At 30.7% G+C, this 17313-nt stretch overlaps 2 protein-coding genes across 2 annotated transcripts; one reads left to right on the forward strand and one right to left on the reverse strand.

Annotated features, from left to right (window-relative positions):
* The first annotated feature begins 8188 nt into the window (after positions 1 to 8188).
* LOC7466747 (pentatricopeptide repeat-containing protein At2g13600) lies at positions 8189 to 10579 on the forward strand. The gene is given in 2 exon segments (XM_002310484.3): positions 8189 to 8617; positions 8619 to 10579. Coding segments are annotated over 2 exon segments (2130 nt in total). The 5' UTR covers positions 8189 to 8342; the 3' UTR covers positions 10474 to 10579.
* A 2325-nt stretch (positions 10580 to 12904) lies between these two features.
* Positions 12905 to 15153, reverse strand: LOC7490162 (ABC transporter G family member 5). The gene has a single exon (XM_002309885.4). The coding sequence runs from the start codon at positions 15000 to 15002 to the stop codon at positions 13050 to 13052; it is 1953 nt and encodes a 650-aa protein (XP_002309921.2). The 5' UTR covers positions 15003 to 15153; the 3' UTR covers positions 12905 to 13049.
* Between the last annotated feature and the right edge of the window lie 2160 nt (positions 15154 to 17313).

Raw genomic sequence — 17313 nt, forward strand, 5'->3', positions numbered from 1 at the left:
TTACTTAATTTCTTAACAAAGAAATATTTGTTTTTTTTTAAATAATATATGATTTGAATTCAATGCCACATATTTCCAGGAAACAGAGAAGAAGTTTAAAACTATTTTCGATAACTAATAAGTCATTTATTTAGGCCCACATAAATACTGATAACAATAATATCTCCACATAAATCTTACATTTCTATTTTTCAAAAACAAAATAAAAAAGAACCCATGGAATATTTACTTAATTAGGCCCGAATTAATGGATCCTTATACTATGAAATGACTCATGGCATTACTTGGGGTTGTAAGACGAACCATGCTCTATATATATATAGTTCTTGTTTAGAAAATTATTAAAATACCCATTTTTTAAAATTTAAAGTTAAAAAAAAAAGATACTTTCGATCAGATTAACTATTTAAAGTTTCTAAAACTTGACTTTGAATGAGAATTTAATTACATCAAGCATGCCTTCGAGCAATATATAATGATAACATATAGTATATGTTCTTTGCAAGAGTCTATGAAGCTCGATCTAATCAAGTCAAACCAAGTTTCCGGGTTAGCTTCCACAGTCCAACCCTAATTAATCATCACCAACAACGTAGCTGACTGGTTGGCTTGCTTGAGCAATATATATAGCACTGTTGAAATATTAGACTAACAGTACTGCTATGGTGGCCATCATTGAATCCATCGTCTCTGTTAATTAGGTTAAAAGAAATAGGCGACCTCTACGAAAAGAAAAGAAAAAAAAACGTATACTGAGTAAATTAACTATCTAAGGTTCATGTATTTATATAATATATACGAACATATGTTGCATAATAAATGAAAACAAAATTAAATTAATTATAATATTAAAGTTTTCAACTCTTAATACCAGCTTACTAGATTTAATTTCACTTAGATTATTATGTTGTTATAGATTAGGTTTTTTTTATAAAGCATTGAAAACACCTAAATAAAATTACTGCTCATCATATGACCATTTATATTTTTGTACTTTTATTTTTATAAATAAAGATTTTCATCATCAAATAAGAATGAACAACTTCTAAAATTCCATTGATTGAATAATTCAGAAAGATATGTTCTTGCATCTTAAATTATTTTTGTAACATACAATAATTAATGATGGAGTTGATTTTTTATTAATAAAAAACTAAAAGAGAAGGGAAAGTTACTATATCTCTTCTCACAAAATATTATTCACTGTAATAGTATTTTTTCTATTTTTTATAAACTATATATGTTGTTTTTTTCATTTTCAATTTCAATTTCATCATTCAAAGTGAGGTTTATTGGGAATTAAACTTTTATAATTTTTTTCAATTTAATTTTAATGAGGTTATCCCAAACCCATGATTTGAGTCGTGGGTTTGATAGGTTAACTCGATTGACTCAAGTTTTTTTTTTTTAAATTGATTTTTTTTTCAATTTCATCCTTTAACATTGTATTGATTGGAAAATAGACTTCATGATTTGTATTAGTTTACTTTCGATGAGGTTATCCCCGTCTTATAACTTGGTTCATATGTTTGACAAGTTAACCCTAATTAACTCGAGTCATTTTTTTGTGTCATTTTTTAATCAATATTTTTTTTTCAATTTTATCTTTCAACACTAAGTTAATTAAGAATTAAGTTTCACAATTTGTTTTAAATTTTTTCTTGTTGGGTTATCCTAATCTCATGACCTGGATTGTGGGTTTGACAGGTTGACTAAGATTATTTTTTGGTTCATTTTGTAATTGATTTTTTTTCCTATTTCATCCTTCAACATTGTATACTTTTTAAAATTGAGCTTCATAATTTGTTTTGATTTGTTTTCTATGGGGTTATCATGGTCTCGTGACTCGATATGCGGATTGATAAGGTAACTTGAGTTGACTTGAATTGATTCAATATGTTATCGTCTCAATGTTTACATAAAAAATCTCATCTTAAATATTTATTCTAAGTCAAACTAAAATTGATTCAATATACAATCGGTTATCCGGGTTGCTTTTGGACCCGTCAAATAGGCTAATTCATAACAGATTAATCCTCATACAATTTAAATTTTTTTTCTACTAGAAAAAACATTAGCAACTCTTAGATATATTTTTACATTAAAAAAATTAATTTGACCTATAGTATAGCGTGAGCCAATGATATGATAACTTAATATTTTGAATAAGAGACAATTAAAAATAAAATGCATGAGAATATTTTTGAAATAAAGAGAATAATAATAATATTTTTAAATGGACCATATAAAATTATTTAGCTCATTGAATGACTTGGTTCATGAAAAATAGTGGTGAGTAGGCTTGCCTGTAAAATCTCTTTATAAATAAGGGTACTTGACAATTTTAATTTACAAACCAATAATTACAATTTCATTAACATTAACCAAAAAAAAAAAGAATTGAAAGAGAAAGGGAATTTATTAAATTGTAATTCACAAAATACTATTTACTATAATAGTGTTTTTTTAATCATTTATGTTTTTTTTTCTAGCTTCAATTTCATCTTTTAACATTAAGTTTATTGGAGATTGAGCTTTCATGATTTTTTTTTCCATTTATTTTTAATGAAGTTATTTGAGGCTCATGACTTGAATTACAAGTTTGACGAGTTAACTTAGTTGATTTGACTTTTCTTTTTTTAATTGATTTTTTTTTCTCATTTTCAATATTGGGTTGATTAAGAATCAGGCTTCATGATTTTGTCTTGCTTTGCTTTTTATAAGGTTATCCCCGTCTAATGACTTGAGTCACGAGTTTGACGGGTTAATCCTGGTTGGTTCAAGTCATTTTTTGTGTTCTTTTTTAATCGATTTTTCTTTTCAATTTCATCTTTCAATACTAGGTTGATTAGGAATTTGGCTTTGTAATTTATTTTAGTTTGCTTTCTATTGTGTTATTTCGATCCTATGACCTAGGTTGTGAGTTTGGTAGGTTAACCTAGGTTGACTCGGGTCATTTTTGCAGGGCCTTTTTTTATTGATCCTTTTTCTTTAATTCCATTTTTAATATTTGATTTATTGGAAATTGAGCTTTGTAATTTATTTTGATTTTATTTTTATAGGGTTATCATAGTCTCATGATTCAGTATACAGATTAGCAAGTTAATCCGGGTTGAACCAAATCGATCTAATATGTTGTCATCTCAATATTCACAAAAAAATCTCATTTGAAATATTTATTTTGAGTTAAATTATATTTTTATCTGTTAATGAGGTTGTTTTTAGATCCGTAAAAAAAACCAAGTCACGTCAAATTAATTTACATATGTTTTTCTTTCATTGGCAAATCTTAAACTTGTTTTAAATTAAAAAAAAAAAAATCTAACAAGCGGCGTAACACAAGCGAAGAATCTAATTTATTTAATTGAGTACTCCATGGATGCATATTCTTCAGTGAACTAGCAGTGAGGGTGGTCGTGCAGTGGCATTAATGGCCACCTTCATTCCCATTTGACATTGATTAAGTGGCCAACTGCATATGAAGTAATTAGCTCCAAATTGAAGTTGGATTTTATCATCTCCTGACCTGTAAAACACTGACGAGTCTGAGACTGAGCAATCATCATGATCTTTTTTCTCCACCACAACGACGTTGGCGTCTTCAGTATCATACTTGAATTCTGCAAAATAAAATAAAATATACAGCCACAAAAATAAATAACAAATATATTGGTGTATGAACAAGCGTTAAGAGCATCAACAAGTCTCAAAGTCTGCACTAAATTAATTTCTTATGTAAAAACAGACATGGATACAATTATGCTTAAGATCGGGTTTGGAACGCGGTGCGAACCATATTTTCTTAAAATTTATTTATTTTTACTTAAAATGAATTGTTTTTTAATATTTTTATATCGTTTTGATGTGCCGATATCAAAAATAATTTTTAAAAAATAAAAAAAATATTATTTTAATATATTTTTAAATAAAAAACACTTTAAATTATAAACACCATCACATTCCCAAACACATCGGACATACCCAGTGGCGGAGCCAGAGTTTTTTAAATGAGGGGGCAAATTATTAACAAATACTATATTATATAGACATGCATTATAAATCAATTCAAAACATATATATTAATTCATATCAAGTAAAATTAATTTAAAAATATTTTTAAAATAAAAAAACTTACATTATAATTGTTCTCTTTGAGTTTTCATATTTTGAAACCGCTTCATAATAACTGCATTATCAATCTTATCGAAAATATCTTTAATATGAATACTTGTCTGGTGATATGTTAATTTAATATGATTGACTCTTCATCCTCAAGGGATTTACGCTTGAAATATTTGTCTAGTGACATGTTAATTTAATATGAACCTGCTGAATTTTTTTTATCATCATTAGTGTCTACGTAATAATTAACACAATTACACAATAATTCACTGTTAAACAAAAGTCAGTTGAGTTACACAATAATTCTAAATCTTCCATGTGAAATTAATAGCAAAATACACGTCAATTCATCAAAATCAAAACCTATTTCAATTCATATCTATATGCATATAATAAGTATATTGATTAAATTATACTTAATCATTTCTAGACATTTAATTAAAGAACAGTGCCTAGTGTATGTGTAAGAGGAACAATGCTTGAAAAACATACTTTCTACTTGATAGTTTACTTACAAACAAATCATGTGAAAATATTAAATTTCAATAAATTACTCTGTCAATGCAAAAGATGTCAAGAATAATAGTTTTGCATGAATATTAATTTATTTCTCTATAATAAGAAAAGAAACATTTAATTGATTAAATTAACATATTTAAATATTTATTTTGAATATATTCATAACAAAACCCTTAAAGTATCATAAACTCTAATATTTTAAATAACTAATTATAAAAAAATAAAACTAAAATTAGATAATGAAACAAATAGAAAAGATAAAGAAAATTTACCTAAAAGCATAAAGCAAAAGGTAAAAAAGATTAATAAATGAGAAATTTGCATATAGGAGACCTTCTTGTTTTGTTAGACAAGGGAAGATAAAAATACAAAAGTGAAAGGGAGAAAAATTGAGGAGTTGTAATTATATATATATATATATATATATATATATATATATATATATATATGAGTCAAGTTAGTCAATAATAAAAGATTAAAACTTTCAGAGCAACAATTCACATTTCACACCCACTAATATATTAATATTTTAATAAAAAAAATAAGGGGGCAATTGCCCCCTTTTGACCCATTAAGGCTCCGCCACTGGACATACCTAATATGTCTCCAGCATAAAATTTCTTCCCTCCAGTCCACGACTCCGGGTAACCATCCAGAGTCCAGCCCAAATCATCTCCAACAATGTAGGTGACTGGTCCCTTTGCTCGAGCAATATAGCATTGTTGAAATATTAGACTCAACAGTGTAGCTATGGTGGCGATGATTGCATTCATCTTGTTTGTTAATCAGGAGGGGAAAAGAACAGTATATTGTTTAATTTAACTTTTTATGGTTCATATATATATATATATACACAAACAGGAAAACACCAGTACAAAGATATACGTACGGAAAGAAAATTTAATTACAGTTATAATATCAATTATTTCCATTTCTCACACAAAAATATATAGCAAGCATATCGAAATTTTCCTAATACTATATATTACAAGAGATTTTACCTCCTACCATAAGGACTCATCCAATTTGAATACCTCATCATCTTCTGATTACTTCATATTAACAATTACATGTATGGCATAATTTTTTATGCAATTATTTTTATTAATAACAATTGTTAAGATTTTATAAGATTTTTTTTTAATTTAAAAATTCTAATACTAGTTGGATTCTATATCAATTCTTAATAAAAATTTATTTTTCTAGAAGGATTTAGGTGTATAACTAATACAATATATACAAACATGCAGTCACACACTAATACAAAAATATATGAAAGGAAAAAGTAATTATAATTATAATATTAAATATTTTCGTTTCCCACACAAAAAATATAGAAAATATATCAAAATATTTCTAATAATATTACAAGAGATTTTACCTACTATAATAGGAACTCATCCAACCTGGATACCCAACTTAGATCTTGATCCTTTAGTTATTTCATATTAACAAGGACACATGTCAAATAATTTTTTATATAATTATTTTTATTAATAGCAATTGTTAATATTTTTATAAGATTTTTTTTTAAAATTTTAGAATCCTAGTGCTGGTTGGATTTTATATAATTCTTAATAAGAATTCATTTTTCTATAAGGATTTAGGTCTATAACTAGTATGATATATACAAATAGTCACACACTAATACAAATATATATAATTAAGAAAAATAATAATTACAGTTATAATATCAAATATTTTCATTTCCCACACAAAAATATAGAAAATATGTCAAAAGTTTCCTAATAATATTACTAGAGATTTTACCAATTACAATAAAGACTCATCCAACTTGTATACATCACTTAGATCATGATCTTCAAGTAACTTTATATTGACAAGGACACGTATCGTATAATTTTTTATATAATTATTTTTATTAATAGTAATTGTTAAGATTTTATGAGATTTTTTCTAATTTAAAAATCATAATGATAGTTATATTCTATATTAATTCTTAATAAGAATTCATTTTTGTAGAAGGATTTAGGCTTATAATTGACATGATATATACAAATAGTCATACATTAATGTTGTTCAAGGAATAAGGTAACTTAACACCTAAAAGGGGGTGAATTAAGTATATTGCTAATTTCGACAATTAATGCAAATTACTCTTAATAAATACAATAACCAACAATATAATTAAAGTACTTAAAGTAAAGAGACAATTGAGAGAATTTGCAAACTCGTTTTTAACATGGTTTGACAAGCCTACATCCACACCTCAAGTACCAAACCGTACTTGAATATTGTATTCTTTCACTAGTCCAAGTTTAAGAGTGCAATATCCATTTGATGAATCCATACCAAGCTTTTTACACCACTTGAAGAAACTTCTTCAAGACTTTTTCCACTTGAAGATATGTCATCTTCAAGATTTTTCGTGTGGTGAAATTCCTTCACCAATTCTAAGAGTTTTTATCTAACTCTCAAAGGTTTACAAGAATGATTTTGTTTTTAAACAAACTCTCTTATTAAAGTGGATAATACAATTGAAGTTCTAATATCTCTATAACTCACTAGATAACATTTATAGGATTTAAAGGTGTTTAAGTATAGTGAAAATGTGATTGAATACTTTTATGTTAGAATATGAAGATTTAATAGCACAAATTAGAGTATGATTAATGATCGATGATTTTATAGTTGTTTTGCTCTTAGAATAACTTGTATATGATACATGTTCGGATTTTGTACTTAATTCTGCAATTATACAAGCTACACATATATTTCTAAAAAAAACTAGTCGTTTATAGCCGGTATTATTGCTCTAACAGCTAAAACAGTAGACCGGTTCAGATTGATCAAGCAAATTAGTCGACTTGTTCCTACAAAATTCTTAGGTGTTCATCACTGATGAATAATTAGTCGACCAGTTTATTTGGTAACACCAAATGATCGACCGGTTTATGCAGTATTCTTGGTTTATCATATTAACTTAGATAAAATCTTAGAACCGTCTATTTAAATTTTATTATCAGTCTTTCAATGTATGCAGAGTGAAGTGTGTAAAATCATTTTAATTGTGCTATCAAGTAAGATATAAAGATTTATATTCAAGCACTAAAATAAACATTTATTCCAAGTCTTCACTTTGCTTTCTTCTTAGACTTTCTAATTGATTTAGTCATGAATTCCATCATGCTTGTTAATGTTTTCTTCATATAAAACATCTTTAAAGTTTATTCTCGACCAATCATATTATTAGTTTATTTTACATTTTATTTTTATCATTAAAAAATATAAAAACATGAATGTATGACACTAAAGATCAACAATAATACGAGTATATATGAAATAAAAAAATTCAATTACAATTATAATATCAAATATTTCCATTCCTCACACAAAAATATAGAAAAATATGTCAAAACTTTCCTAATAATATTACTGAGATTTTACCTGCTACAATAATGACTCATTCAACTTGTAAACCCAACTTAAATCTTACTAAAACTATTTATTTGGGCTGGCCAGTACTCAGGTTCAAATGGAGATGCTATGGGCCCAAGTCTTCTGTTTGGTCCAATGTCACTACTTCTTTGACCTTGTAAGTTGTAACCATCTTGAAAACCCAGGAGTGGAGCCGAAATTTGAAACCCAACAAAAATTCAAAAATCTTTGCCATAAAAAATACAACAGCCAATTGAGAAACCAATAACCCATGAATCGACTTCATCTATGGTGATAATGGAATGGCAAGACATGGGTTGGTCAAGCAAATCATTGGCAGTGCTGGTGGTGGCGGCATCTTTTTCACTGACTCGTCACCATTTGCAAAACTCTTGGATTTATGCGTCAAACTCAGGTCCTCTAGGGATGCTCGTAGCGTACATGGACGTCTTATCCAAACCCCATTTTGCGAAGAAGTTTTTATACAGAATAGGCTTATTGATGTTTATGGAAAATGTGGTTATTTGGATTATGCACGCAAAGTGTTTGATAGAATGTCTGAGAGAAATGTTTTTAGTTAATTCGATTATTAGTACTTTAATGAGATGGGGTTTTGTTGATGAGAGTGCATGGTTGTTTTCATTAATGCCTGAGAAGGATCAGTGCTCGTGGAATTCGATGATTGCTGGGTTTGCGCAACATGATCGGTTTGAAGAAGCTTTGGATTGGTTTGTTAGGATGCATAGGGATGATTTTGTGCTGAATGATTATTCCTTTGGTAGTGGTCTTAGTGCATGTTCGAGGTTAAAGGACTTGAAATTGGGTGCTCAAATTCATGGTTTGATATCAAAATCGAAGTACTCCTTGGATGTTTTTATGGGGTCTGGTCTTATTGATTTTTATTCAAAATGTGGTTTAGTGGGTTGCGCCCGAAGGGTTTTTGACGGGATGGAGGAGAAGAATGTTGTTTCCTGGAACTGCTTGATTACTTGTTATGAACAAAACGGTCCTGCAATTGAAGCTCTGGAAGCTTTTGGAAGGATGACAGAGCTTGGGTTCAAACCAGATGAGGTTACGCTGGCTAGCGTCGTCAGTGCTTGTGCAACTTTGGCGGCATTCAAAGAGGGTGTGCAAATTCATGCCCTTGTGGTGAAATCTGATAAATTTAGGAATGATCTTATCTTGGGCAATGCATTGGTTGATATGTATGCAAAATGTGGTAGAGTTAATGAAGCGAGATGTGTTTTTGATAGGATGCCTGTTAGGAATGCGGTGTCTGAAACCACCATGGTCAGTGGGTATGCAAAGTCAGCAAGTGTGAAAGCCGCAAGATCAATGTTTGCTACAATAAAGCAGAAGGATATAGTTTCTTGGAATGCACTTATTGCGGGATACACACAGAATGGGGAGAATGAAGAGGCACTGGGACTCTTTCGAATGCTAAAGAGGGAATCTGTTTGTCCGACCCACTACACCTTTGGGAACCTGCTGAATGCCTCTGCAAATCTTGCTGATCTGGAGCTTGGCAGGCAGGCACATAGTCATGTTGTTAAGCATGGATTTAGGTTCCAGTCTGGTGAAGAGCCTGATATTTTTGTGGGAAATTCTCTCATAGACATGTATATGAAATGTGGATCTGTTGAAGAGGGACTTCGGGTTTTTGAAAACATGGTGGAAAAGGATCATGTATCATGGAACACCATGATAATAGGGTATGCACAAAATGGCTACGGAATGGAGGCCCTCGAACTATTTCAGAAAATGCTGGAATCTGGAGAGAAACCAGACCATGTTACTATGATTGGTACTCTATGTGCTTGTAGCCACGCAGGGCTTGTTGAAGAGGGACGGCGTTACTTTTTCTCAATGACTAAGGAACATGGTTTGCTACCAGTGAAGGACCATTATACATGTATGGTCGATTTACTAGGCCGAGCTGGTTGCCTTGAGGAAGCAAAGGATTTGATAGAGTCAATGCCTAAGCAGCCTGATGCTGTTGTCTGGAGCTCTTTGCTTAGTGCTTGTAAAGTTCATCGCAACATTACTCTAGGGAAGTATGTGGCAGAGAAGATTTTTGAAATTGACCCTACAAGCTCTGGACCATATGTTCTTCTTGCAAATATGTATTCTGAGCTTGGCAGATGGGGTGATGCTGTAAGTGTAAGAAAACTGATGAGGCGTCGCGGAGTAGTTAAACAGCCTGGTTGTAGCTGGATTGACATACAGAGCAATGTGCATGTTTTTATGGTGAAAGACAAAAGGCATCCTCAGAAGAAGGAAATCTATTCAATCTTGAAACTTCTTACAAAGCACATGAGGCAAGCTGGATATGTCCCTGATGCCAGTGATCATGAGGCTTACGAGGAACCAAGCGAATTAGAATCAAGCTCTTGTTTCCATATGGAAATGCAAGCAGAGGCTGCCGTCATGTAATTTTTTCGGAATATTATATTTAAACACTCATTCTGTTACCAAAGCATGATCGATTTTATGGTTCAATAGCACGAATAAAATTTCTCTATTATGTTGTCCTTGAAAATGATATTCTTAAAACAAGCCCGCAAACTTCTACAAGGGCAGGTTTCTTTTTTTTTTTTTTTTTTTTTTGCTATACACATGATCTATATGGCATACATCTTTCAAAAGATAGGACCCCTCTGGATTGGAAGTAGTGCCAATGTTTTATCAACGAGTTCTTAATGAAAAACTAACCCCAGCACAGGGAGAACTACTTGCCAGCACAAACAGAACCATTTCATGACAGGTCAAACCAACTATCTAGGTCTTATATTTTGATAGACAAGGAAACATATTTAAACTCATTTTGATCTCCTTCAAGATTCTTTTAGTTTGATGAAGCCCATTTGATATCCCCACATGGAAACCAGTGACCAAAATAGTTTGGTGAGATTCAGAACACATGCAGGGATTTAAAACCTGTTACCAACATACAAGTTTAACTAGTTCCATCAAAAGATTGTGTTTGGTTTCAAGGTAGTTTTCATGGTTACAGGTAGAAAAAAAAAAGATTAGAAAAAAATAATTTTAAAATATATATTTTAAAAAATATATATGCTTGGTTAAAATTATTGTGAAATAGATTTTTATCTGTAAAATAAATAAAAAATAAATCTTCATAAATAAAAACTAGACTATTTTAATTTTTATAAAATCAATATTTAAAATAAAAATATATATAAAATTCATGATAAAAAATAAAAATTATTTAGCTAACTAAATGATTTTTTTTTTATGGTGTTGATCGGAAAAAAAACACAAGTCTCGACAATACAAAACTGTCTCCTCAGAAATTGTAGACTTGAGGGAATGAAGTGTAGATTTACGTGCCCATTAAACAATAAAAATGGAAAAAAGATTGCCTATTATTGCCAATATCAAATTTAATCCCTGCTCTTTTAATTTTCCAATGCAACGATGGAAAATATCCACGTTTGAGCATTCAATACCCCACATGGAAACTTTAAAGCAAAATGAAGTGTAGAAACATGTAGCTAGGGAGAAAAGCATCCAAGTTGTTATACTGACATCTTGAGAAGTGGGACATGAATCAGAATAATGAATAAAAATTATTTAATTTAAATAATAAATATGTTGATATTAATTAAAAATAAATTTAAAATAAAAAAATTATTTTAAAAAATAATATTTATCATTATCTCAAATATCCTATAGATGACAATGATGGAAGAATAAGATTCTAAGGGAGCACACAAATTTACAAACAAGCTAGCATACACCACCTTTATAATATTGTTTTGAAATAGAAAGGAATTTTTTTATTTAAAAATTATTTTTATATCTTCATTTTATTTAAACTTCTTTAATATATATATTTTTTCTGTCATAAGACAATGAGAAAATGCAACTAATGGAGGTAATTCTAACTCTAACTCGGCGTAAAATTAATTCATATACCAATATCTTACAGCTTCCTAGTTTCATTTCCTATTGAGAGGATACTGTGCTGGGGATTATTACATGCATCATGTCAACTATTGATAAGAAAATCTAAACTAGGTAACTTGTTAATTTGTCCTCGTAGGTTTACAGAGTTTGAAAATATGGTTGGAATTGTATTTTTTAAAAATTTAAATTTATTTATTTAATTTTTTAGATTGTTTTGATGTAGTGATATAAAAAATAATTTTTTAAAAATAAAAAATATTATTTTAATATATTTAAGAAACCTAATCAAAACTTTATTCCGTCACAAAACCAACACAAAAGTTGGAACCGAAAGAAAATTGGTTTATTCAACAAGCATGTCTACTTGTCTGCTTTCTTATCTGTATCATGCCTGCCTTTCATCTCCCTCCATCAATCTCTCACGAGCTTCTCCACCTCGATTCTGTCTATATTGTTATCACTTGTCAACCTTCATGCCAATACCTCGTGCAGGTCTGGCACTCTAGCTAACTTTCCTCTTACATGTTGTAAAATAACAACCAGTCTATGAACAGAACAAGTCCAATTGGCAAAAGGGTCTAATCCGTAAGGAAAATGGCAATGGAAATGGGCCAACCTGATCGACAAACATTTCGATTTACATAACCTTCATGGTTATTCCAATGGACACAAGGGTCTATTACGTTTGGAAAATTTATCAATCCACTAAACAGAAGAAAGACTATGAAACTATGACAGCAGACAGGCAACACTCTCACACAAGCAACAGCTTCTCCTGAAGTTTGCAATTATTCCAGTACACGCCTGGGTTCAATACGATGTGAACTATTCAATGACATCATTTTTTTTTGTATTTTGTTTTTAGCTATCACTGTGCTCAAAGAAAGTAAAAGAACAGGAAATAATGGCAGAATAAGACAGAGACGACTCATGATGATGATACAATTTGTTCTTTATTATTTTGATATTAATTTCTTTGGCTGCTATCTTTAGTAAATTCCAAAAACATGTGAAATGTCTTGTTAACACTCGTGAGAGGGAGAGGGAGAGGGAGATAGAAAGACAGAGATTCAGCAGAATCATCAAACAAGTGAACCCTTGAAACTGCTGATGCTAGGACAGTATCTTAACCTAAGAATAACATAAGAAATAAACCTGTAAACCAAGATGAAACATACCATGATCACCACATTCCTCCACTTACCATCCTCTCCATATCCTTCTTCTCTAAGCAAATCTTCTGCACTAACCATGCATTTCCCAAACATGTACTCCAAGCACTTCCCTGAATTTGAGAACTCATTTATCAAAAACCCTTCAAATGGATACTTAAACAGCGATATATAGTGCATAAAAATCCAATAATTTGGCATTCCATGCTTCGATATGAAGTAGCCAGAGAACAAGAAGAATGATCCCATCACCCCTGAAATCACCGAATTTCCAACGATGAAGTTAGGTACTAGAGCACTGAAACATACCACAACCGAATTCGCTGTGTAGAGAATCAACCAGATTAACAACAAGAAATGCATGAATGCCATGAAATTTGGGTTCAGTCCCACTAGCCAATATAGTGGAATTGTGAATAGTATGGCAAGGATGAGTAGAAATGGCAAGTAAACTAGTCCATTGGCAATGGCATATGATGAGACTCTATAGCTCCCACAAGATGTCTCCTTCATAAGAATCTCCCTTTCTTGCAAGAAGATCGGTAGAGCTTCTGTTGTGCAAGATAACAAGAAAGTCAGTATAAAAGCAAATAGTCCTACCCTTTCTTCTGCTCCAGTCAAATCATCTTTAAGGTTGTAGAAGATAGAACCCAAAACAAGTCCAGAAATCAGCATTTGAATCGTTCGGCATGCAAAAAGCTCCTTGGTTCTGAAAATGTTCTTGGAGAACCTATGAGTGAGAATCAAAGTTTCTTGCAACCTTGAGTTAGCAAAACCAAGAGGAAAATCAAACCCAAAATCGATACTTTCCTCATCTACCACTTTAGACTGCTGAAAGAGTTGTTGAAGAGTGAACTTGCCACTTCTACTCTCGCCAACTTCTACTTTCTTCTGCCGAGATTTTGTTGTAGATGATGATAGCAGTTGTGGTTGAGTTTCTTGCTGCAAAACTTTCCTTTGTTGTTGAACGGTGTCAATTGACTCTAAAGCAAATTCAACAACATTGGCATGAAGAGGAAGCTGCATTCCCATTGTCCTCAAATTAACACCAAGCTGATCCACCGTGCCATGATGCAAGACTGATCCATTAGCCATCAGAAGTACTGAATTGAACAACTTCACAATCCGAAATCCGGGTTGATGAATGCTTAGTATTATAGTTCGGCCCCTTGTCTCTGCCATGAGCTTCAGCATATCAATAATCTGCAAAGCAGAAGTGCTATCAAGACCTGAAGTTGGTTCATCAAGAATTAGCACTTCAGGATCATGAATGACATCAACTCCTATCGACACACGACGCCTTTCTCCGCCGGATATCCCACGAACCCGGTCGTCACCAACTCGAGTCATGGCTACGTGATCCAAGCCTAACTCATGCATTAAGAACTTAACCTCAGAGCTCAGTTGATCTTGAGGAAGCCTTAGACGTAGCTTGGCGCTAAACATGAGTGTTTCTTCAACTGTAAGGAGAGGAAAGAGGGTGTCTTTTTGGGTGACATAGCCTGAAGCCTTCTTGAACTGAGCTTTGTTAATAGGGTTTTGGTTGACAAAAATGGAACCACTTTGTGGGGTGAGTTTCCCAGCTAGGACTTCAAGTAAGGATGATTTACCTGCTCCACTTGGACCAACAATAGCGAGGATTTCCCATGGCTTTGCTTTGCAATAAACATCTTTCAAGACATGCCTGGCTCCAAGGCTTGCTTCTTCAAGATTTGTCACTTGTTGTTTCGGTTCTTGATTTATTTCTTGCTTTTTGGTGAAGATTTTAAAAGGGTGCTCTCTTTTTTTGGTGGAGATTTTGTAGGTGATCCCTATTGCTTCAATCTCCCAGCCTTGTTTCTTCATTGCACTCTTTTGCTCCATTATTCTGGTTTGGTTTCTCAAGACCGAACCATCACCAGCTAATAAGTACGTACGGCTATTCTTTTTTTCTTTATTCTTTTTTCCTGTAGAACAATGGAAGGGTGCAGTGACAATTGCAACCTAGAAATTGTTAAACGCTTCACGTGAAATTGTTCTTGATATTTCTTTGTATTTATATATTTTCTTATGGAAGATTAATTGGATAGCTCACGTGTTCTGCTACTTGTAATCTTATAGTTTCTCGTTGTATAGTTTTGGTCTTTAATTTGCACTCTAATAATTTGTATTTTTATTTGGGTTATTAATTAAAAAAGAAATTAAAAGAGTTCAGTCTTTCAGTAAAATGATTAACGGGTTGATCAACTTTTCACTAATGAAAACAAGGGTTAAGAGCTCATATCACAAGTTAATTATCTTTTATCTTTAGATATAATTAAATTAAGTTCTTAATCTATATTGCTAGAAACATTATATATATTAGGCCAAACTATCATAATTAATTACATAATTTATGTACAAATTATACCCTTACAAATTAACTAGACAAACAGAAAGCATTCATGTGCAAAATATCACACAACTAATTTTAACAGTATAAATAGAAAATCTTGACAGAATGATAGGTTAGGAATTTAATGTATATTTAGAGATAAAATTAGCTTAGTTAAATATATAAGAATATATTAAAAAAATTGCTCTATTATACAAGGATAAATTAAAATTGTTAAACTAGAAAACAAAATAAGATATATTTGTTTTGCTTACGAATCACGAATTTTATTTCAAGAATAATCAGCTAGGGAGCCTTAGTAAACTATATCTAATTAATAGTATTAATTGAAAACTATATGCATTTTTCCGGCCAAACAAAAAGTTTTGGAACTGCAGAAAACAATTGGCTAGGTTTCTTGTACATGTAATATGAGTGCCTGGAGTCGGCCCCGAATGGAAAAAAACATAAATTAATAATTAACCATTTTGGAAGCATATGCAGGCAGCAAGCCACCAAACATAGGGGTGAGGACGGAAAACCATGGTCCCAATGGGTCCTCGAATTTGTGGCTGAAATCACATTAAATCATAATGGCTATTAACCTATGAAATCTCTTTTATTAATAGGATAGAGCACTATATATATATATATATATATTATATATATATATATATATTGGGTTGTTGAAAATGGCTGTGAAATTATAGGGAAAGGAAATTGTTAAATTTGTCGGTAAATTTGTGGGTAATGAATTTTTTTGATAGCTTATAGATGGAACATGTGTGTTAAATTTTTTTTACTTTGCTTCAATTTGTTAATAATTTTCTTGGTACTATTTAGCATATACCCGTATGTAATTTCATTGATGAGTTACAATGAAATTTACAATAATTTGTTTTCAACTCTCTGTAATATATCGATGGACTTATTCCGTGTGAATATTCTCATTGTGATTCCTTTAATATATACCGTGAAAATATTCCCGTCGGTGTTTACTAATGGATTTAGCGATGGAAAAATTTGATTGGTAAATATCACTATAATATACTTATGAAAAAATTTCATCAGTATTTCTATTTCTATTTGTTAATTTTCAAGTAGTATAATTTGTTGATTATAGTTGCAGAGCAAAAAATTTAGCAAACAAAGCTAAAAACTTTAATGTTTTATATGAGTTAGATAAATAAGATTATTTATGAGATAGTTGGATTTTTAATAAGAAAAATACTAAAAGGATTCATTAAACATAAGAATATAGAAAATATGTAATTAATGAAAAATATTCACAAAAATTATGACGAAAAGTATCGTTGTTACTAGTTGTTCTAATACATGATTTTTATATATTTTTTTCAATTGAAAGATTTTTAGGTTTGAAACTTATAAAGACTCACACTATCTTATGCTGTTAATTAGATTTTAATTATAAAATAAAATAATAATAATAAGATTCTAACGCGTAATTGTTTCAGCATTAAAACTCTAATATTATATATAAAAAAATCATTTAAATTTAAGTTCTCGTGAGATTGAAGTTATGAATTATATTATTAAAAAAAAAAAAGAAATTACAATGACAGGAGAACAAATCATTTTATGTGGCTGAGAACTTGCGATGATCAAGAGACCAAAGATCTTCAAGGAGGGAGGGTGTGGGCCAAAATGCTTTGTAGTCTTACTTTTGTCACTTTTTTCAAACTTGTAATATTGCTAGCCCTCCTTGAGATTGAAATAAAAAAATGTTCTTGTGGTGTGGATGTTTTCCAGATATTTATTAATGTTTATACAAATGTAGCAGTAAGCACCCGTGAACCGATC

The sequence above is a fragment of the Populus trichocarpa genome, chromosome 7 (assembly GCF_000002775.5).
Source record: "Populus trichocarpa isolate Nisqually-1 chromosome 7, P.trichocarpa_v4.1, whole genome shotgun sequence".
Lineage (NCBI taxonomy): Eukaryota > Viridiplantae > Streptophyta > Magnoliopsida > Malpighiales > Salicaceae > Populus > Populus trichocarpa.

Excerpts from the sequence above, each read along its gene's own strand:
- LOC7490162 (XM_002309885.4), bottom strand. The coding sequence starts at position 15,002 with ATGGAGCAAAAGAGTGCAATGAAGAAACAAGGCTGGGAGATTGAAGCA.